The sequence below is a fragment of the Phocoena sinus genome, chromosome X (genome assembly GCF_008692025.1).
Source record: "Phocoena sinus isolate mPhoSin1 chromosome X, mPhoSin1.pri, whole genome shotgun sequence".
Taxonomy (NCBI): Eukaryota; Metazoa; Chordata; class Mammalia; order Artiodactyla; family Phocoenidae; genus Phocoena; species Phocoena sinus.
This window is the reverse complement of record NC_045784.1, coordinates 46,750,854-46,772,395: the sequence shown is the minus strand read 5'-3', so window position 1 is coordinate 46,772,395 and position 21,542 is coordinate 46,750,854. Positions and strand designations below refer to the sequence as shown.

The 21,542-nt window shown below is 46.9% G+C and overlaps 2 protein-coding genes across 5 annotated transcripts in view; one reads left to right on the top strand and one right to left on the bottom strand.

Moving 5' to 3' along the window:
- Positions 1–120: 120 nt before the first annotated feature.
- On the bottom strand, positions 121–14,475 carry RIBC1 (RIB43A domain with coiled-coils 1). Its single transcript, XM_032619163.1, has 6 exons — positions 14,175–14,475; positions 7,982–8,098; positions 5,740–6,364; positions 1,307–1,425; positions 471–865; positions 121–326 (listed from the first exon to the last, which is right to left on the bottom strand). The coding sequence occupies exons 2-5, from the start codon at positions 8,096–8,098 to the stop codon at positions 494–496; spliced, it is 1,233 nt and encodes a 410-aa protein (XP_032475054.1). The 5' UTR covers positions 14,175–14,475; the 3' UTR covers positions 121–326; positions 471–493.
- A 4-nt stretch (positions 14,476–14,479) lies between these two features.
- Positions 14,480–21,542, top strand: part of SMC1A (structural maintenance of chromosomes 1A) — a 32,734-nt gene continuing 25,671 nt past the window's right edge. The window contains exons 1-3 of one of the 4 annotated variants that reach the window (XM_032619159.1): positions 14,480–14,699; positions 20,034–20,222; positions 20,341–20,453. In XM_032619159.1, coding sequence (XP_032475050.1) covers positions 14,591–14,699; positions 20,034–20,222; positions 20,341–20,453 — 411 coding nt within the window. In that variant the 5' untranslated portion in view covers positions 14,480–14,590. Of the gene's footprint in view, positions 14,700–15,014; positions 15,171–20,033; positions 20,223–20,340; positions 20,454–21,542 lie in introns of those variants that run through there. The other 3 variants (XM_032619161.1, XM_032619160.1, XM_032619162.1) reach the window with 3 other exon arrangements.

The window sequence follows — 21,542 nt, the reverse complement described above, 5'->3', positions numbered from 1 at the left end:
CAGCACTGTGTGCTGGGGGAACTGGCATGGGGAAGAAAGGTGAATGGGTGAAGACTCTGACAGGGTTGCATGCTCAGAGCCCAGGGGTGGGGCGGGAAAGGCAGTACCTCACACCTTTTGTGTCCTATTACAACACGTGGCCTTGATTTTAGTGAATAACTTTATTACCTAGGGTCAAAGGTGGGGGTGCTGGCTCATCTCTCCCACTGGGAAATGGATCATCTTCCTCTCTTAACTCAGCCTCTGTGAGCTTGATTGATGGAGGAGGGAGAGATGACCATCCAGAGCTCAGCGGCTGCTGGTGTTGAATTGCAAGTGATATTGGGCTGTAGGGTGATTGGTGTAGATTATTGAATTCAGATAGAAATCCAGAGGCCTCAGGTGATGGGCTTTCCCTCTCTCCCTGGCCCTTGCCATCCGTCTCCACCCTCCCTTGGCATTCATCCCTGCTGCCACCCCCTAGAACTCACTGGTCTTTTTGCTCCTTAGCCAGCTACTGGTTGAAGGAGCCTAGTACCCTCCGAAATTCAGCACACAGCTCCCTCTCCTGTTCTTCTAGCTCCATTGCTGCCTGGGCCAAGCACATGGGCTGGCTTTCCCATTTGGTATCCAGTGCTTGTTCGGTCTGGCGCTGTGCCTCCTTTTCATGGTGTTGCACCTCCTGTACTTTCCTGATGGCAGCTCTCTGCTCTAGAATCACACCCTTCCAGCAATAGGGCAGGACCCTGTGGGGAGCCATAGGGTTTTGGGCGACCTGGGGGTTCTCAGTCAGTAGTTCACTTGTGATCTGGTTTTGGTTCTCCATGAGGTTGTCCTCCTGTTGGTGCTGATGCTCACGGCGCTGCTGCTTAGCCATCTTAGCTACCTGGTGGGGCCCCCGAATGTGAGCATTTGGATGCCCAACCTCAGGGAACTCTCAGTCACAGGGGAGGGGGAGACATGGCCCTACTCTCCTCCATCTCAGGGAGAGAAGGAACAGATACTGCATGGCCTTTGAGTGACTTAAGGTGGGGGAAGGGGCAGAATGGGCAGGGAACTCCCCTGCCCTCTGGAAGCCCTTAGACTAAGAGGCTGGGGAAGGGAGGGCAGTGTTCTGTTCTCAGGTCATCCTGAGTCTGGAGGTGGGGAAGGGGACCGTCTGCCCTAAGAGGGCCCTTGGGTGAAGGGGGAAATCCTCAGGTAGATGAGAGGGCTGGTGTTGATTCGAGAAGGGTTGTGAGGGGAAAGATGTGGCTGAGGTTCCCCAGGACTTTGTTCAGGGGACTGGGGAGAGCCGGGTGCACTGGATGGCTCTGGCCATACGTACCTGGGCCTTGTTGGCGTTGGCCATGGCAGACATTATGGCCTTGTGGCAGCAGTCCTCCAGCTTGGCCAGCTGGGTGGCCTGCAAGTCCACGGCTAGGTGCAGCTGTTCACTGAGCATATCTACACAGAGAAATATGGTCAAGGCACTGTACTGGCTTGCTGCATTTCTGGTTCACTCATTCAGCCATTTGTTCAGCAAGCTTTGTGGATGTATGTGTATGTATGTTTCGGAAGGGGGTAATGTCCTCATTGGAGGGATGTGTGGAAGGAGGTACTCTTTGGGGCCAGGGATAACCAAAGTGACAGCAACAAGAATTTCTCAGGTCCCTCACTGAAAGATGCCTCCAATGGACTGGAGTCTCAGTGCAGCTCTGTTGCTTCTGGGCTGTGTGACCTTGGGGAAATCATTTCATCTCTGAGCCTCAGTCTAAGGGCCCTGTGTTGGGTTCTGAGGATACCAATGAATTAGATCCTGTCCTCAGAGAGTTCCTTGTCTAATGGAGGAGATGGATCAAATGTAGATCATCATACCACAATGTGGTAAGGGCAATGACAGAGATGTATGTAGGGCATTAAGAGAGCTTTGGGTGAGAGGAAGGCTTCCAGGAGGAGGTGATCCTTGAAATACATGTTGCATATAGTCAGAAAGGGCAAAGGGCATTCCAGGCTGCAAGCACAGCATGAGCAAATATATTGAAACTTTGCTTCAATCCAGCCACACCAGTCTCCTTGCTGTTTCTAGAACATGCCAGACGGTCCTGCCTCAGGGATTTGCAATAAACGTTGCTCTTGTCTCATGCTCTTTTGCCTCCCTCAGGTCTTTGCTCAAATGTTACCGCCTCAGTGAGGCCTTCTGTCTCTCATACCTAAAATTGCCACCTGCCTGCTCCCAACATTTATCCTCCTTCTCTGATTTATTTTTCTCCCTAGCATTTGTCACCATCCAATATACCCTACATTTTACTTAATTATTTTTGTCTATTGCCTGTCTCTCTCCTCACTAGAAGGTAACCCTTGTGAAAGCAGGGATTTTTGTCTGTTTTATCCACTACCATGCCCTAGCACCTGCATCAGAGCCTGGCACATAGTGGGTGCTCAGTAAATATTTATCAAATGAATGAAGGAAGCCAAGAAACAGCATGGTCTGTATCTTAAATTACAAATAGTCTGCTCTTCCTAGAGCATAAAATGCAAGTGACTAGGGAGCTCTACAGGGGCCAGACTAAGGACTAAAAACTTGACCCTGAAGGTGGTGGGGAACATGAAAGGATTTTAAGTAAGGGGGTGACACAGATCTGCATTTTAGAAAGCTCCTTTTGGTGGCCAGTATAGAGGACAGTCAGGCTTGTGGGAGACAGTTGATGTAGGGAAGCCATCTTGGAGGCTAAGGCAGTAGGCCAGTTGGGAGGGCTCAAACCAGGCCAGTGATGGAAAGGATGGAGGGGAAATATATGGAGGTTACATCAGCAGTACTTGATGGATTGGATGAGGGAGTAAGGGAGAAGAAAGACTTGGATGCTTTCCAGGGTCCTGGCTGGGATGACTCCATGCATTGTGTGGCCACCACTGGAACTAGAGGATACAGAATTTAGAGCAGGTTAGGAAGCACTGATGTATTGTTTAGGAAGCTGAGTTGGAGGTGGTCCGCAGGCACCTGGATATCTGATTCTGCAGGTAAAGAGTCCTCAGCACAGAGGTGGCGACATTTTAGCTGAAACCAGAATGAGGACCGAGGGTGCCTGAGGCAAGTATGCAGGGTAAGGAGTGCGCCAGGGACAGAGTCTCAAGAAGGAAGAAGTAGAAGGAAGAGGAATCCATAAAGGGCAGACAGGAGGAATGATCAGAGAGCTACAAGCAGAATGTGCTGTCACAGAAGCCAAGGAAGAGAGAGGTTCAAGAAGGAAGATGTGATCATAGTCAAGTGTAGCAAGAAAGTCCCAGTCAAGGAGAAAAGACTGAACAGAGCCTCTTGTACCTGATAACACAAAGGGCATTGATGATTTTAGTAAGAGCAGTGTCAGTGAAGTTGTGTGGGGAGAAATGAGATCTCAGGGGTTGAGGTGTGACTGGAAAGTTCGGAAGGAAAGAGCAAGTGGAAGCAGATTTTTCAGAAAGTATGGTTGTAAAGGAAGACAGCTAGCTCATAGCATCTAGAGGAATCACAGAGTGGAGGGAGACTTTTGTTTTTTTCCTAAGAAGGGTTAGACACAAGCATGCTTACAGCCTTCACAGAAGGGGCCAGTGGAAGGGCAAGTGTTGAGAACCCAGCGGGGAGTACCTAAAGGGAGCACAGCCTGTGTGGGAGGCAGGGGGAATGGGGTCCAGAGCATAGGTTGAGGGGTTGGCTCTGGAGAGGCACAGGGACACATTTCAGAGACTGGAGGGCGGGGGAAGGGAGGATAGGGGTGCCTTGTTTCATTTCACTCTTCGTAGCAACCCAGAGAGGAAAGATCAGCCCCATTTTTCAGATGAGGTCCAGAGGTGAAGTAAAATGCCCAAGGTTACACAGCCAGCAAGTAGTAAGTTGGGATTTGAATCCGGATCTCTCGAGGAATCAGCCCATGCTCCTTCCATGACATTACACAGACTCTCTCCCAGCATTCTGCTGTCCCTGTTGCCTTGCTCTACCTTCTTGTACACCTGCCTGCTGCCATTGGGCAGCTGGCCCCTGGTTCCACTGCAACTGTTCTGACAAAAATCACCAAATACTCCTAATTTCCAAATCTCATTTTCAAGTCTCATTCTTTTCCTATCTGAATTTCTCTGGGGCATTTGACGTTATTGATGACTCCCTCTTTGAAACTTCTCCCTTGGCCTCTGAGTTCCCAGTTTCTCATGGTGACTGACAGCAAGTGTGGCGTAGCAGTCAAGAGTGCAGGCTCTGGGGCTTCCCTGGTGGCGCAGTGGCTGGGAGTCCGCCTGCCGATGCAGGGGACACGGGGTCGTGCCCCGGTCCGGGAAGATCCCACATGCCGCGGAGCGGCTGGGCCCGTGAGCCATGGCCGCTGAGCCTGCGCATCCGGAGCCCGTGCTCCGCAACGGGAGAGGCCACAACAGTGAGAGGGCCTGCGTACCGCAAAAAAAAAAAAAAAAAAAAAAGAGTGCAGGCTCTGGAGCCAGCCTGCCTGAGTTCACTTCCCGCACTTCCCGCCTCCATCACCCACTAGCTGTATGATTTGGGGCAAGTTATTTAACATCTCTGCTCTTCAGTTTCCTCCACCGAAGATAGGGATACTACTAGTACTTGCCTCATAGGGTTGTCGTGAGGATAAAATGAGTTAATACATGGTAGAAAGCTTGACACAGTGTCTGGTACACAGTAAGTGCTCAGCAAAGGTTAGCTCTTCCTTTTGCTACCTGCTCTGCCTAGAATGACCTTTTCTCATTCCCACTCTCTGCCTTGCCGAAATTGTACCCAACTTTCCAAAACTGGTTCCTGACAGCGGGCCTGTGGCAACCCCCTACCCTGCCTCCTTTCCTTTGTGAGAACTGACCACTCCCATATTGATGTTTCCTCCGTGTCCTATATATACTATCACAGTACCGCTCATAGTACCTAACGCAGCGTTAAAGTATAGATATGTGCTGGTAAATGACTTGTGCATGTATCTTTTCCTCTTACTCTACACTGATTTTCTGGAAGGCATGGTTCTGTGGGTTCCTGGAGGGTAGGGTGCCTTTCTTGTTTACATTGGTCAGTTGTTCATTCAACAATGATTTATTGAGCTCCTGACACTGTGGCAGACAACGTACTAGGCAACTGGGATATAGGGGTGGAAATGAGATATGTGGTTCATCTTCAGTGAGCTGACATTTTGGGGAGAAGACAGACATTCCACAAATACTTTCAGATACTTAGTTACCTCCGTGATAAGCGGTATAACAGAACAGGGTGCTATAACAGGGGTGGTTTTAGAGGTGAGCAGTGTGAGTAGATAAGAGATGGTCCTTGCCTGTGAAAGGCTTACTCTAATGGAAAAGGGGGACATAGCCACAGATGTCATAGTAATATTGATAGTAGCTACTGGTTATTGAGCACTGACGCTTGTGCTTTACTTACAGTATCTCATTTCATTCTCATACGAGCTCTTTGTGGTATGGATTCATTTCCTCATTTTAAGATAAGGAAACTGAAGCACAGAGAGGAAAATTCATTTGCCCAAACCAGCTAGTAAGCAGCAGAGCCATTAGGTTTGTCTTCACTGTGCTGCCTCCAGGTAATGGAGTGCCAGGCTGACTGGGGATCAGTGGCTATACTGTCAGTTGATGAAGGAAGTCAGGGAGGTTGGGGCCTGCTCAGTCTAACCTTTCAGCATCAGCCCCTATGGGTAACTGGACCTCCCCACACAGTTCTGGTCTTCTGGGCACTGTATCCAGCTCAGGATGACTCCCCACTAGGCCTCAGGTCACAGCCTGGAGGGCCCCGCTGCTTACCTGCACAGTTCTCAACTCTGGCTTGCTGTTGCTCTTGCAGCGGCTTCTCCAGGCTGTGCATGAACTCTTCCTGCTGCATTCTCAGGCATATGGCCCTGTCCAAATCTTCCCCAGAGAAGCACTGCAGGCTGGTTGGGCCCCAGTGGGGGTCATTGTCACCAAGATGAGCTGGAAACTCCCTCCAGAGTCGGTCTGAATCCCAAAAGTCAAGTTCACGCCTTTTCTTGAGCTGCTTCTTCTGCTTCCGAAACTTGCATTTTCTTGGCCAGCCGACCTGTCCGTTCTGCCTGTTCCTTCTGTAGTATCTGAGCCACCACATCATATTGCACCTGGTTGGTACCTGGGGGTGGTGGGTAGGGGCATGGAGAAGGCCCCATGGGAGGGACAGAGCCCACTCAGCACAGCCACTGTCCCCAAAGGTCAATCTGGTTTGTCTTACCACACCCCAGGCCTCAGGCCCCACTCCGAAGCAGAACTGCCCTGCGTTATCCCACTCGGCCCTTGCTTTTCTTCTTTGGCTGGCCCCTGGCCTTGGGCTTTTACCATAAGCTGCCACCTTGCTCTGCTTTTTTGCCTTCCTAAGCTTTTTCTCTTCCACCTGGCTGTTCAGGGCTTCAGCATCCACCTGATCCCAAAGAAATGAGTTAAATCAAGGTACGGGCCCAACAGTGGGCCTCGAATGCTCTAACATAGACTGCTCAGAATTTACCTGCTTCAAAATCCTCCTATAGGATCCCCAGTACCTACTGGATAATGTTCTACCATCTCAGCATGGTTTGTAAGTCTCTCAGTGGTCTAGCCTCTTCCTCTGTCTCCAGCCTCATCTCACCCTCTTCCCCTCTCCCACCCTCAGAAGCTCTGCTTACAGTTCCCTGCACATCTTAGGCTGTTTCATACTGATAGTCTTTGCTCCAGCATCTCCCTCCACTTGGAACACTCTTTCCTCCCCTCTTTACCCAAACTCCTATTCATCCCTTAAGACCAGCTCAGACTTCACTTTCCTGACCCCTCCAGCAGGTGCTACTCCCATAGAATCTAGGGCCCACTGCTCACACTATAATGAAGTTTGCCTCTATTGATTATCTCCTACACCAGACTGTGAGCCTGCTAAGGGCAGAGACTGGGCCTTAGTCACCTTTGTATCCCTACTGCCCAACCCAGTGCTTGGCACAGAGCAGGCCCTGAGGAAACGCTTACCAACTAGATCTCAGTCACACCACTCATCCACCCAGCCAGCAATCTATTTTTTCTTAAACTATCAATATTTTCTCTTTATTTTGATTATAATTCATTTAAAACGTTTCAAAATAGTGCAAAAGGGAATACAGTTTAGTGAAGAGTAAGTGTCCCTCCCATCTCTGTCCCTCAGGCTGGTTAACAGTTTCTTTCTTTTAAATATATTTATTTATTTTATTATTTATTTGGCTGCACTGGGTCTTAGTTGCAGCACGCAGGATCTTCGTTGCAGTATATGGGATCTTTTAGTTGTGGCATGCGGGATCTATTTCCTTGACCAGGGATCGAACCCCGGCCCCCTGCATTGGGAGCACAGAGTCTTAGCCACTGGACCACCAGGGAACAGTTAACAGTTTCTTATGTAGCCTTCCAGAAAGAGTTTAGGCATATGCATGCAATACCAAATATTCTTTTTTCTTTTTTAATAAATTTATTTATTTATTTATGGCTGAGAAAATATTGGCTATTGGGTCTTCGTTGCTGGGCGTGAGCTTTCTCTAGTTATGGCGAGTGGGGGCTACTCTTCATTGCACCTTGTTGTGGAGCATGGGCTCTAGAGCACAGGCTCAGTAGCTGTGGCGCATGGGCTTAGTTGCTCCGCGGCATGTGGGATCTTCCCGGATCAGGGCTCAAACCCGTGTCCTCTGCATTGGCAGGCAGATTCTTAACCACTGCGCCACCAGGGAAGCCCCCAAATATTCTTTATAGACTTCTTTCGGCTCCATTTGCCTGTCTCTTGAGAACCAGGCCACTTGGCCCAGAGCTGACTGGAGAAGTCAACTGTCACTGGCTCCTCTAACCCCAGTCTCTTCCCCTGCACCCCCAGTCCCCTTTCCCAGGCTCTTCCCACACGTGGGGGTGAGTACCTTTTCACCCTTCTCCTTCCTTTCTAGCCCTACAGTCTGCTTGAATCAGGGAGGGGCTGTGATGGGCACTGCTATGTTCCTCTCCAGGTGTAAGAGTGAGGTGGCCCCTGGTCCAGAGAAAGTCCCTGCTGCCCACTCACCCGCATTTCTCTGGTCCACACATTGAAGAATTGGCTCTGTTGCTCCTTTTCTTGATTTCTTCTAGCCTCTATGGCTGCCACCTCCTTGGGATCTGGTGGTGGGTCTACCTTATACATCTGGAGCAAGAGTGAGGTGAATGGCCAATCAGTGCTAACCATCCTCCTTGACTACACCCCCACCCCCATTCCATTCTCCCCACAGTATCTTACCAGTTATTGATTCCTACTGATTTTACTTCCTGACATATTTCATATCTGTGTTCTCCATCTCTGCTGTCACCACCCTAATTCAGGCCTCACAAGCTGGTGCCAGACAGTATTCCCAGGAGCCTCACTGGCCTCCCTTGCTCTAGTGTTATGCTCTCTACCTCTTTCTCTGCCTTGGCTACCAAAGTGATTTTTCTGAAAGCAAATCTGACCATGGCACGCCTCAGCTTAAAACCCTTAAAAGCAGCTTTAAAGCAAATGGTTCCCCAGTGTTTACAAGATCAAGTCCAACCCCCTTTGCCAGATTTATGAGTCTTCATGATCTGACCCCTGCTCACCTTTCCAAGTCTCAAACTCATTTACAACATCCCTTTTACATTATGTTCTACTTAGTTTTCCCCGTTTCAGTAAATGCCACCACCACTCCCCCTTTATTTTTATTACTTATTCTCCAGTCAAATGAAAGGCTAGAGGGCTTAAATTTGCCTGTGTTCCTTCATATTTTGGGAGGCCCAGTTTTGGCACGTGAGCCAGCCAAAGCCACAGCCCAAACCACTTCTGCTAACTTAAATCTGATCATGTTTTGCACCTGCTTAAAATCCTCCACTGGCTTCCTACTGCACTTACAATCAGATCCAAACTCCTTACTGTGGGCTTTCAAGATCTGGTTCCTGCACACCTCTCCAGTTCATCTCATGCCTCCCTATCCCTTGCTTACGGTGCTCCAGGCACACTGGCTTCCTATCAAGTCCTCCAACACTACAACTGTTCCCACCTCAGGGCCTTTGTACACCATGTTCCTTTGTTTGGAACACCATTCTTCAACTCCTCGTATAACTAGTTCCGGTCTCTCTCTCTCTCTCTCTTTTAACCATTTTGTAACTAAAATATTTGATGTATACAGGAGAATATATATATAAGCCATATGTAAGTTAGGAAGCATGATAAAAGAGACCCACGAACCAACTCCCCAACTTAAGAAATAGTGAATGATCAATACTATTGAAGGGTCTTATGTCTCTCCTCCCTCATCCTTACCCTAAGAGATAACCACTATCCAAAATGTTACCATTCCCTTACTAAGATGCATTAATGTACTGTGTGTGCGTAACTCCCTGAACAATATTTTAAAACATTTTCTTGTCTCAGAATTTTATGGAGTATCACACAGTATGCATTCTTCTGCATCTTGCTTTTTTCACCCATGTTCATTCTATCATTTAACAAATATTTATGGAGTACCTACTGTCAGATGATCCTTTAAGCATTTGGGAGACATCAAGGAGCAAAAGTGACAAAAATCTGAGTCCTTGTGAAAGTTACTTTCTAGTGGGGAGTACATTAAATAGTTTGTAAGAAGATAATAAGAGCTTCAGGAAAAAATATAGAGCAGGATAAGGGGAATTGGAAGTGCCAAGGAAGTGGGGGGCATGTTGCAATTTTAAATATGGACGTCAGGGGAGGCATAACTGAGAAGGTAATATTTGAGCAAATACTTGAAGAAGGTGAGAGAGTCTCCTATGCAGATAACTAGGAGAGCACTGCAGGCCAAGGGAACAAGTGCAAAGGCCTTAAGGTGGACAGAAGAGGCACACGTTCAAGGGGACAGCAGGGAGGCAAGGAGGAGTGGGAAATGACATTAGAGAGATTGGGTTGGGGGGGTGCAGAGCATGTAGGACTTTATAGACCATTGTAAAGGCTGCGGCTTCTATTTTGAGAGAAATGGGCAGCCATTGGAGGATTTTGAGCAGTGAGAGTGATGTGTCCTGTCTTTGATTTTTAAAGGATCTCTCTGGCTGCTCTGTTAAGAAGAGACTGGAGGGGAGGGGAGGCAAGACTAGAGGCAGGAAAACCAGACAGGAGGCTATTACAGTCGTTCAGGCAAGAGATGATATGACTCACACCAGGTTGGTAGCAGCGGATGTAGCAAGAAATGGTCAGATTCTGGATATATTTTGAAGGCAGAGCCAACAGGACTTCCTGATGGGTTGGATGTGCTGTGAGAGAGCAGTGTTAAGAATGACTTGAAGGATTTTGGCTGGGGCAGTCAGAGGAGTTGCTATCAACTGAATAGTCTGTGTGGGGAGAACAGAATGGGATGAGGATCTGGAGATCAGTTTCGAAGTGTTGAGTTTGAGAGGTCGATTAGATACCCACTGATAGCATACATATAGTATGGTAAATTTTGTTATTGTTCAAAAAGATTTGCTGTTGGGAATTCCCTGGTGGTCCAGTGGTTAGGACTCTGTGCTTCCACTGCATGGGACACAGGTTAGATCCCTTGTTCCCTCGTTGGGGAATTAAGATCCCAGAAGCCCCATGTGGCCAAAAAAAAAAAAATTGCTGTTCCTCCTTACAGAAGGATTCTATATCCTTATCTTATTGTCCTCAAGGTTAGCCACATGATCTGCTTTGCCCTCTGCAATGTGAGAATTGACATGTGCCAATCCCAAGCAGAACTAAGAGCCATTACATTATAGCCACTTTCTCTCTTCACTCTCTGCTGTGGGACCTGGGCAATGTCCCAGGTGAGCGCTGCCCCTTCAGCCTCAGTCCTGGAGTGATGACAGAACAGAGATGTAGCCAACCCACAGTGGACAAGAAGCAGGAGTGAGAAATCTTTGTTTTTATGAACTGCTGAGACTTAAACATTTTTTAAGAGTTTATCTGAGCAAAATACAAACCGGGCAGTGCCAAACCAGAAGTGGTTAAGAAGAGTTCAGGGAAAGATCTTTAAAGAGGAGAGATGGAAAGGAAGGAAATTATTTGATTGGCTATAGCTGAAGCACTTGCTTTATTTGAGAAAGCCTAGGTGGCTGTTTGGATTGGTTGTCCTTAGGTTTTTTTTTTTTTAAACAGTTTTTTAAAAATAATTTTATTATTCTGCTTCTGTATAGCAAGACCTTACCTAACTGGAATTTAGTTAACCAGCAACCTCACCCACCTATAACATAGCTTGAAACTAAAAATAAACAAAAATAGATCACTTAAGGCTTTCTCAGGGCCTCTGTCAGAAACAATTTGTTCTTATGTAGCACATATTTTTACTAAGCTTTATATAGCCTATGATTTTTTTTTCTTTTTTTATTGTCATCACAGTTAACATTTACTGAGTATTTACTGTAAACGTGCAATTATAAGCGTGTTGTATTAGTAACTCATTTATTAGGTTGCACCATATAAAAAATGCTGATATTTTTGTCCTACTAGTATTTTTCTTAATATTTCTATGAAGTAGATATTATTTTTTTCCACAACTCACACACACACACACACACGTTTAAACAGTTTTTTAAAGGTTACTTTCCATTTACAGTTATCACAAAATATTGGCTATATTCCCCATGTTGTACAATACATCCTTGAGCCTATCTTACACCCAGTAGTTTGTACCTCCCACTCTCTCACCCCTATATTGCCCCTACCCCCTCACTGGTAACCACTAGTTTGTTCTCAATGTCTGTAAGTCTGCTTCTTTTATGTCATATTTACTAGTTTGTTGTATTTATTAGCTTCCACATATAGCTGCTGAGATTTTGAGGTTGTTTGTCACCTCAGCATAATTTAGCCCATCCTGACTGATATAAGGAATTTAAAGCTATGAGGCAGTGAGAGATCTCTAAGGGACTGTAGATAGTTAAGAATGCCTCAGGGGAGACAGGGAGAGGAGGAGCCAGCACTGGAGGCTAAGGAGTGTGGCCAGTGAGGTGGGAGAAAAAATGGGAATACCTGAGAAGCCAAGTGAAGAAAGTGCTTTTGGGAGGAGACAGTGGGCAACTGATGATGGGTTAAGTAAGACGAAGACTGAGAACTGACTAATTTGAAGGGGAGGGTTGCTGATGACCTTGATTAGAACATTTTTGCTGGGGCCTGACTGAACTGGGTTCAAGAGAGACTAGGACTAGTCAAACAACCCAGCAGCACAAACAACCCAGTTTATTTATTTTTTAATTGCAAGAGGAAAAGAGAAAGGACTTGTAGATTAACAGAGACATATATACAGGTGGAAAAGTTTCCCTAGCATATACCTAGGAGCGGAAGTGCTGGATCATAGGGCATAAGCCTATTTAAACTTTACGAGATAATGTTGTTTTCCAAGGAGATTGTACCAATTTATACTTTCACTATAGTGTATAAAAACTCTAGCCACTCCACATCCTCAGCAACACTGGATATTACAGACTTTTTAACTTTTGCCAACTTGTGGGTATAAAATTATAATTATCAGTTTTAATTGGAATTTTCCTTATTGCTAATGAGGTTGCAACATCTTTTCATGTGTGTTTTGTCCATTTTTCTTTCTCTTCTGTGAAGTGCCCATTCATATCTTTTGCTCATTAAAAAAAATCAGTTTGTCCTTTTCCTATTAATTTTAGGAGTTCCTTTTGTATTCTACACACTAATCATTTCTTAGTTTACCTGTGGCAAATATCTTCAATTTGTGGCTTGTCTTTTCACTTTATTATTATTTTATAATAATTTTATGGTAACAGTTGATACACACAAAAGAATATGGTTAACACATGTAAGTTATGAAGCATAACAACAAAATGAACACCTGTGAACCCTCCACAGAACCCAGAAAATAGAACAGTATCAATACTTTAGAAGCTTTCTGTGTGCACTTACCATCTTTTCACTTTATGTTGTAATTTGGAGGAATTTGAATGTAGTCAAATTTACCAATCTTTTCCTTTAAGCTCAAAAGTTTTTATTATTTAAGAAATCCCCTGAGGTCATAAAGATATTCTCCTATATATTCTTCTAAAACTTCTAAAGTTTTGCTTTTCTCATTTAAGTTTTTAATCTATTTGGGAATTGCACTTTGTATATGGTGTGAGAAGTAGGGATCCAATTTGACCTTTTCCCCCCCAAGCTCCATTTCATCTTAAATGGAACAGTAGTTCCTGTCAATTATATGAGATTGCTGTCCTTTGGTCATTTTATCCCCTCAGCCTGATCATGACTGTTTCTCCCAACTGAACTTCATTTACTAGATTGCATCAACCAAGCTTTCTCACTTTCCTGGACTTGTCCTAAGACTTTAAGACTCTTCCCAGCCTCCAGACATCATTTAAAAAATAGTCACAGGAATGGCTGTGGCAGCCACCAGACCCTTTTCATGTCTAAGTCTAAGCACCAATGCCAGCCTACTCATTCCATCTGTCACCACAATATAAGGTCACACTGAAGGGGAAGATTCCACAGACAGCCTCTTGGACTGCTAAGGCCATGGCTTAGTAAAAAGCAGGTATAAAGTGATGGGGGATGAGGGGATGGAGGAGAGGGATAGAAAGATGGGAAACAGAGGGGAAGGGGACAGAAAGGGCAGAGTCAGGGGCAGAGGCAGAAGAGAGGAAGGAGGGCAACAGGGCGGTTGATAGGGGTGGAGGGCAGAGAGAGAAGAGGAAGGGAGGAAGCAAGGGACGGCAGAGGGGGATGGAGAGGAGGGAATGAGATGGGGGTGAGGCATGGAGAGAGAGAGATGAAGTGGGGAGAAGGGAAGAAGGATAGAGGTGGAGAGCACTGGCTTAGGGACCCTGACTCCCAGGGGTTCACACAAAATATCTTTCTCAGCAAGGAGTCCCAATTTTGAAGCTCCAGGTTGGGTCTAGCATCAGGTCCAAGACTATAGAAGCTATAGCGGCAGTCTCTGAACTCTGCTTGGAGAAACAGGAGGGAGGCGGGGGATAGGGACAGTACCTCTGGCCATAGTTTTCCCCAGCCCGTATCCCAGTCGCTCCAGAGTATCCTCACCTCCATCCACGCCCCATCCCCCTTCACACCCCATCCCACCTATAACCCCACCCCACTCCACTTCCAACCCTACTCCACCCTCAGCAAGATCTGAACTCTAACACGGAATCCTCCCGCTGGCCCCTCCTTCTTGTACAGCCCTCCGCTCCCTGGGGTCCTTCCAATTCCCGACCCCGTTCTTGTTTGAGCCTTCCCGCCGGCCAGGCAAAAGCCGCAGCCGAGCTCCCACCTTCCTCTTGCCCTGGAGGGCATAATCCTGCTGTGACTCCTGGCTTGTCTCCGCAAGGATCTGCTTCTTCAGACAGGTTTCCCCTATCCCAACAGCTGCAGATTCCTCCCGGCCCCGCCTGCCTCCTCCAAGACTACGTTGGGTGTAGCCGCGGTTTGCGTTGCCGTGCGACAAGAAAGTGGGGAGGGGCCCAAACGCCTGTCGTAACCTCGCGCCCTGGCAACGGATCTAGAAAACATCCACGTCAGCCCGAAGGCCCCGCCCGCGCCGGAAGCCGAAAATCCCGTTAGGCCTGGACTTATTCTCGCGAGGTTTGCCGTCCGCCCGGCCTGCACTGCGGTGTTTCCCGCGCGGGCTATCCTAGTTCCCGGGCGTACGGCGCGGCCTTTCTAACAGCCGCCGGCGCCGCCACGGTCATGGGTTTCCTGAAGCTGATTGAGATCGAGAACTTTAAGTCGTACAAGGGTCGGCAGATTATCGGACCATTTCAGAGGTTCACCGCCATCATTGGACCCAATGGCTCTGGTGAGATAAACCCGGCTGCGGCCCTGCTTAACGTCCCAGCCTGGAGCCCCCTATCCGGCAGCACAGTAGTACAATCCAGCCTGTGCAGCCTGAAATGTCGCAAACCCTAACAGGTTCCTTGCCCTCTTGAGGGGTTCGACCTGGACCCGCTTTTCCCGCTCGGGTGCTCTGACGCGAATCTCTTCCCCAGGTGTCAGTTGCCCGCTCTTTGTGCGACCCCCTTCCCGGCCCGAGTGGTACGGGCCGAAGTGTACGTTACCCCGCCCACTGCCCCCTGCAGCCAAAAGTGGCGCGTCCGGAACCGGCTGCCAGTCGCTGGCCACGCAGTTCCTCCCCGGAGCAGCTGCATCCGGCCTCCGCGCATTGTTTGAACCCCCCGGCAGATGTAGGACCGCTCGTGGCCCTCCCGTAGCCTCCGGACCAAGCGGTATACTTCTGCTGCATCCCAGTGCCCCCTCCCGCCTCGCGTTGGTACACTCCAATTCCTTTTTTTTTTTTCTTCCTTTCTTTTAAAAACTCTTCTCTGGAGGCGGCACTTTTGAATTTCGGACTCCGTGCTCGCGTCTCCGGAGTGCTTGGGGTCTCGACTCCCCGGCCTCAACTGAGAGGTCGGGATGCCTCGAATTCGAGGCATGCCTTTCCTACCACTGAAACCATCAAAAGTCAGAACTCATTCGCTCGTCAAATTTATTGAATGCTTACTGCTTTATAAGGAGTTATTCAGTCAAGGTGCTGTGGAAACAGCGGAGAACAGAATAAGCCATGCTTTCGGAGAACTTACATTCCAGAGGGGAAAGACGATAATAAAGGAGGAAATAAGTTATTTTTCGGCTGTGATAAGTGCTGTGCAGGATTGATGTGATACAGTGATGTGATAGAGTGACTTGGATGGCTTTTTAGGAAGAGTGGTCATTAGTTAACAATACTGTATTGTATATTTTGTATGTTTTAAAGTAGATCTTAAAAAAGTCACAAGAAAAAAATTAACTGTGAGGTGATGGATGCTAACTAAACTTATTGTGGCAACCATTTTGCAATATATACAAATACAGAATCATGTTGTACACCTGAAAGTAATACAGTGTTGTATGTCAGTTATATCTTGTTAAAACTGGGAGAAAAAATAAAAAGAAAGAAAAAGGAAGGAAAGGAGGAAAGAAAGGGTAGTCAGATAAGGCCTCCATTTCATATCTAAATTCCCCATCTCTAAATTATACACCATGGAGTCCTCCCATCTACGGACATTAGAGGTCTGTTTGGAATCCTGCTGTGTTCCTTCACCTCAGAGGTGTTCTAGCTAAATCACTTTCTGGCCTGAGGGGCTGCTCTTGCTGAAGTAGCTGTAACTGATGACCTTCCCTGGAGTCTTGCCTAGATATGGCTCTCTTTTAAGCAGGGTTTCTCAACAGCAGCACTATTGACATTTCCAGTGAGATAATGCTTTGCTGTGGGGTCCGTCCTGGTAGGATGTTTAGTGGCATCCTTGGCTTTTACCCACTAGGATGTTTAGTGGCATTGTAAGGTGTAGGATGTTTAGTGGCATCCTTGGCTTTTAGGATTGTAGGATGTTTAGTGGCATCCTTGGCTTTTACCCACTAGGTGACAGTAGCAACCCCCCCCACCCCCTCCAGGTGTGACAATCAAAAATGTCTACAGGGCTTCCCTGGTGGCGCAGTGGTTGAGAGTCCGCCTGCTGATGCAGGGGACACGGGTTCGTGCCCCGGTCCGGGAAGATCCCACATGCCACGGAGCGGCTAGGCCCGTGAGCCATGGCCGCTGAGCCTGCGCGTCCTTAGCCTGTGCTCCGCAACGGGAGAGGCCACAACAGTGAGAGGCCCGCGTACCGCAAAAAAAAAAAAAAAAAAAAAGTCTACAGATATTACTAGATGTCCCCAGGGGGGAGGGGCAAAATCACTCCACCCTCCCCCACCTCATTTGAGAACTACTGGCCTAGATGGCTAATGCTTGGGGTTCCACTGCAGTTTCTTAGGATTTTGGTGTGGTGGCCCCTGTGGAAAGAGCTGAGATGCACCTCTTGGCATTCAGTCTCCTCAACATGGGTAAATTTGTATACCCAGGTATTCCGAAAAGGCCCTTGGTCTGACTGGCCCTCCCGTACCCTGTGTTTTTTTTTTGACAGGCAAGAAGTAGATTTATAGGATGCTTGTGAGGGATACAAGTGGGAAGGTGAGGGAGCTCTGCTCCAAGGATTAAGCTGAGCTACATTTTTATAATCAAAGGAAAGTGGGGGAGGGGGAAGAGACCGCCTTCTTCCTCATTCTTCGAGTAGATGTCAGGCTTACATCCGACCCCATTCTTCAGTGCCCAGCTCCACAAGGCATTCTTTGATTCCCCTCAGTGAATTTCTCTCTGCCACATAGTAGACACTTGCTACATGTTAACGTTTATTCTGTTTTGTATCTTCATCACTGGTCTACGGAGTGCCCCAAAGAAGACATTCCTTGAAACATTATATCATTGTTCAGGTCATAATGCTTGTTATAAAAATGTTTACAATATTGAATGATTGCGAGTAGGGAGACCTTTGGTTGTGAGATGTTCTTGCCATCCTTAGAGAGCATGAGAGAAGCCCAAAAGTTGGAAATGGGTGCCTAAAAGGCTGACTCCTGGTCAGCATGATGTGCTAGTCCTGCTGTGATGAGGGAGACTAAGCTAAGAGTCCAGACCTGGTTAGGATAGGATTGCCATTTATTGAGCATTCACTGTGTGGCAAGTACTTTATTTATTAGGACACTTTACATTTAAATTCTCACAGTGACCCTAGGAGGGAGATACCATTATCTTTGTTTTATAGATGAGAAGACCCAGGCACAAAGAGTTGTGATCACTTGCACACTTGATTCTCAGAGCCAGGATCAGAACCTGTGCCTGTTATACCTGTGCTCCTGCCACTCCCACAGAGAACTATGTGCCAACCATTGTTTTAGATGCTTTTACCCATGAGTCATGGTTTTTCAGATTTTCCAGGTAAGGGAAAGGAAGGTCAGCTAAGAAGTGGTGAAACTAAGATTAGAACCTGGTCTGTTGGACTAGAACCCAAGCTCTTTTTTTTTTTTTTTAATTTTATTTATTTATTTTTGGCTGTGTTGGGTCTTCGTTTCTGTGCGTGGGCTTTCTCTAGTTGTGGCGAGCAGGGGCCACTCTTCATCACGGTGCGCGGGCCTCTCTTGTTGTGGAGCACAAGCTCCAGACGTACAGGCTCAGTAGTTGTGGCTCACGGGCCTAGTTGCTCCGCGGCATGTGGGATCTTCCCAGACCAGGGCTCGAACCCGTGTCCCCTGCATTGGCAGGCAGATTCTCAACCACTGCGCCACCAGGGAAGCCCCTAGAACCCAAGCTCTTAATCACTGTCTTGTACTGCCTCTGTGGAAGGACCTGGGCTGCCATTTTTATAGCTGGGTAGAAGGGTTTTAGAAATCAGGTCCTCAGTTCAAGGTCAGATAGCATGTTGGGGGGAATCTTGAGATAGAATTTATAGAGATTAAACTATTCCCTACCCCCAACCCCAGTCTAAATTTTTTTTAATATATTTTTTTCTGAGTCTAAAATAGAGAAAGTAAAAACTGTGACTCCACTACTGAAAAGATAATCATGTTTAATGTTAAAAACCTTATTTATTTGAATAGTGAATATATGCACATGGTATAAAGTTCAGAAAATTCCAAAGGATATACAGTAAAAAAGAAGATTCTCTCCCTTCCCTGACTTGTTACCTATTTTCTTTCCCAGAAATGATCACTGTTATACTGTTTATATTTTTATGCCTTTCCCTCTCCCCACGTTTTTTATTTTTATTTTTTGGCTGCATTGGGTCTTAGTTGTGGCATGCAGGATCTTTCGTTGCAGTGTGCAGGCTCTTCGTTGTGGTGTGTGGGCTTCTCTCTAGTTGTGGCATGTGGGCTCATTAGTTGCAGTGCGTGGGCTCTCTAGTTATGGCATGCGGCTTAGTTGCCCGCGGCATGTGGGATCTTAGTTCCCCTACCAGGGATCAAACTGGCATCCCCTGCATTGCAAGACGGATTCTTAACCACTGGACCACCAGGGAAGTCCCCCCAAGTTTTGATTATGAAACTTTTCAAACTTACACCTGTGTTTTACTTAATCATTTGGAAGTAAATTGCAGACATAATGACGTTTCACCCCTAAAGGATTCAGCATTCATCTACTAAGATCACTCTTCTCCTGTTTACCAGTATACCATTATCATACCTGAGAGAATTAATTTCCTCATGTCATCAGTTATCCAGTTTATATTCAAGCTTCCCAAATTGCTCCCCAAAATGTCTTTTTGGGATTTTTTTGGAACCAGAATCCAATCAAAGTTTGTGTGCTGCCTTTGCTTATGTCTCAGTAATCTCTGTATCCTGGAATGGTTCTCCCCAAAAGACATTGACTTTTCAAAAAGACCAGACCAGTTGTCTTGTAGAATATCCCACATTCTGTGTTTGTCTTAAGGTTTCTTCATGGTGTCATTTACTATGTTTCTCTAACTGCTGTATTTCTTATAAACTGGAAGGTAGGTCTAAAGGTCTGTTTAGATTCAGGTCAAATATTTTTGGTAAGATACTTAATAGGTGATGCTATGTGCTTCATGTATCACTATAGGAATATGCCTTTTTAAAAAAAATTATGTTAAAATACACATAACATAAAATTTACCATTTTAATCATTTTTGAGTGTACAGTTCAGTAGTGTTAAATATATTCACATTTTTGTGCAACCAATCTTCTGAACTTTTTCATCTTGCAAAACTGAGACTATGCTCATCAAATAACAGCTCTGCATTTTCCCCCTTCCCTCAGCCCCTGTGTGTTTTTTTTTAAACTTGGTTGAGATCAAACTATGTTGAGTTTTGTATCATGCTTGTTTCTCCTGTTGTGGGTATTTTCCCATGTCATCAAAGGTTGTAGAGGGACTTCCCTGGCTAATACTCCACACTTCCAATGCAGGGGGCGTGGGTTCGATCCCTGGTTGGGGAACTAAGATCCCACAGGCTGCATGGCATGGCCAAAAAAAAAAAAAAAAAATGTTGTAGAATGATTTATTCTGTGAATATACCATTTCCTTAGATGGGGTTCTAGTTTTTGGCTGCTGTAAGTGGTAACTACAAAGGAGCTGTTTTTCTAAGCCTTTGATCCAGGGCTTTGGTCAGGCCTAGCCTTTACAGGGGCAAAGCAGTATTTTGTCCTCCTTTTAGTCTGTGCACTGAGTGATTAGGGAACATTTATGTTCTTGGCAATGTCTCCTTTATTCCTTTTCCTCTCCCCTTCTTCCTGACTTCCCCTCCTCTACTTTGTCCTGTCCTCCCTTAGGTAAGTCAAATCTCATGGATGCCATCAGCTTTGTGTTGGGTGAGAAAACCAGCAACCTGCGGGTAAAGACCCTGAGGGACCTGATCCATGGAGCTCCTGTGGGCAAGCCAGCTGCCAACCGGGCCTTTGTCAGCATGGTCTACTCTGAGGAGGGTGCTGAGGACCGCACCTTTGCCCGTGTCATTGTTGGTAGGTGAGGCTGGCCAGAGGTTCTTCTTGGGTCCACGGGCATCGGGGGGTGGCTAGACTAGTTTGTTGGGGTAGGAGGGAGGCCTAACCCTTGGCTGACTCATGCATTGTCTTGTAGGGGGTTCCTCTGAGTACAAGATCAACAACAAAGTGGTCCAGCTACATGAGTACAGTGAGGAATTAGAGAAGTTGGGCATTCTTATCAAAGCTCGTAACTTCCTCGTCTTCCAGGTGGGCATTTTTAACAATTATTGGCTACCTGCTTTTTGTTCTATCCCCACTGGACCTGCTCCATCTCTGGCTTCATCATCTCTCCCCTGAACTAATGTAACAGCTTCCTCACTGTGCTTCCTGACTCCAGTCTTGCCCCTTCCTGTTCATCCCCTAGACCAGGATCATCTTATGGGAGCACAAATATGTTTCTTTCTCTCCTCTCCTTAAAACATTTCAGTGGGGCTTCCCTGGTGGCGCAGTGGTTGAGAGTCCGCCTGCCAGTGCAGGGGACGCGGGTTCGTGACCCGGTCCAGGAGGATCCCACGTGCCGCGGAGCGGCTGGGCCCGTGGGCCGTGGCCGCTGAGCCTGCGCGTTCAGGGTCTGTGCTCCGCAGCGGGAGAGGCCGCAACAGTGAGGCCCGTGTAACGCAAAAAAAAAAAAAAACATTTCAGTGATTTCTCATTGCCTTCTGATGGCAGTTCTCAAATTGTAGTCTCCAGATCGGTATCAACTGGGGACATGTTAGAAATGCACATTCTCAGGCCCTATCCCAGACCTATAGGGGCAGAGACTATGGGGTGGGGCCCAGCAATTTGTGTTTTCCCAGGCTCTCCAGGTTATTATGATGCACACTAAAGTTTGAGAACCATTGCCTTAGCATGAAATCCAACTCCTGTCATTCATGAAACACCACCCTTTGGTTCTTGCTTACCTCACTAGCCTCATATGCCATTACTCTTCCCTTCTAGCCCTACCCTCCAGCCTAATTAAGGCTTTTACAGTTCCCCAAATTCACCTGCTTTCTTTAGCCTGCAGGCCTTTGCAATATTAATTTTCCTCTACGTGAAATAACCTTGTCTCTCTTACTTTCTTTTTTTTAAATAAATTTATTTATTTATTTTTGGCTGTGTTGGATCTTTGTTTCTGTGCGAGGGCTTTCTCTAGTTGCAGCTAGCGGGGGCCGCTCTTCATCGCGGTGCGCGGGCCTCTCACCATTGTGGTCTCTCTTGTTGCGGAGCACAGGCTCCAGACGCGCAGGCTCAGTAGTTGTGGCTCATGGGCCTAGCTGCTCCACGGCATGTGGGATACTCCCAGACCAGTGCCTG

Bases quoted from the DNA above. Each gene is read 5' to 3' on its own strand.
- RIBC1 (XM_032619163.1), bottom strand. From the start codon at position 8,098: ATGTATAAGGTAGACCCACCACCAGATCCCAAGGAGGTGGCAGCCATA. The intron at 6,365-7,981 runs GTGAGTGGGCAG...CTTTGGGATCAG, and splicing joins TGTGGACCAGAGAAATGCGG to GTGGATGCTGAAGCCCTGAA. The intron at 1,426-5,739 runs GTAAGCAGCGGG...TTCTCTGTGTAG, and splicing joins CAGAGTTGAGAACTGTGCAG to ATATGCTCAGTGAACAGCTG.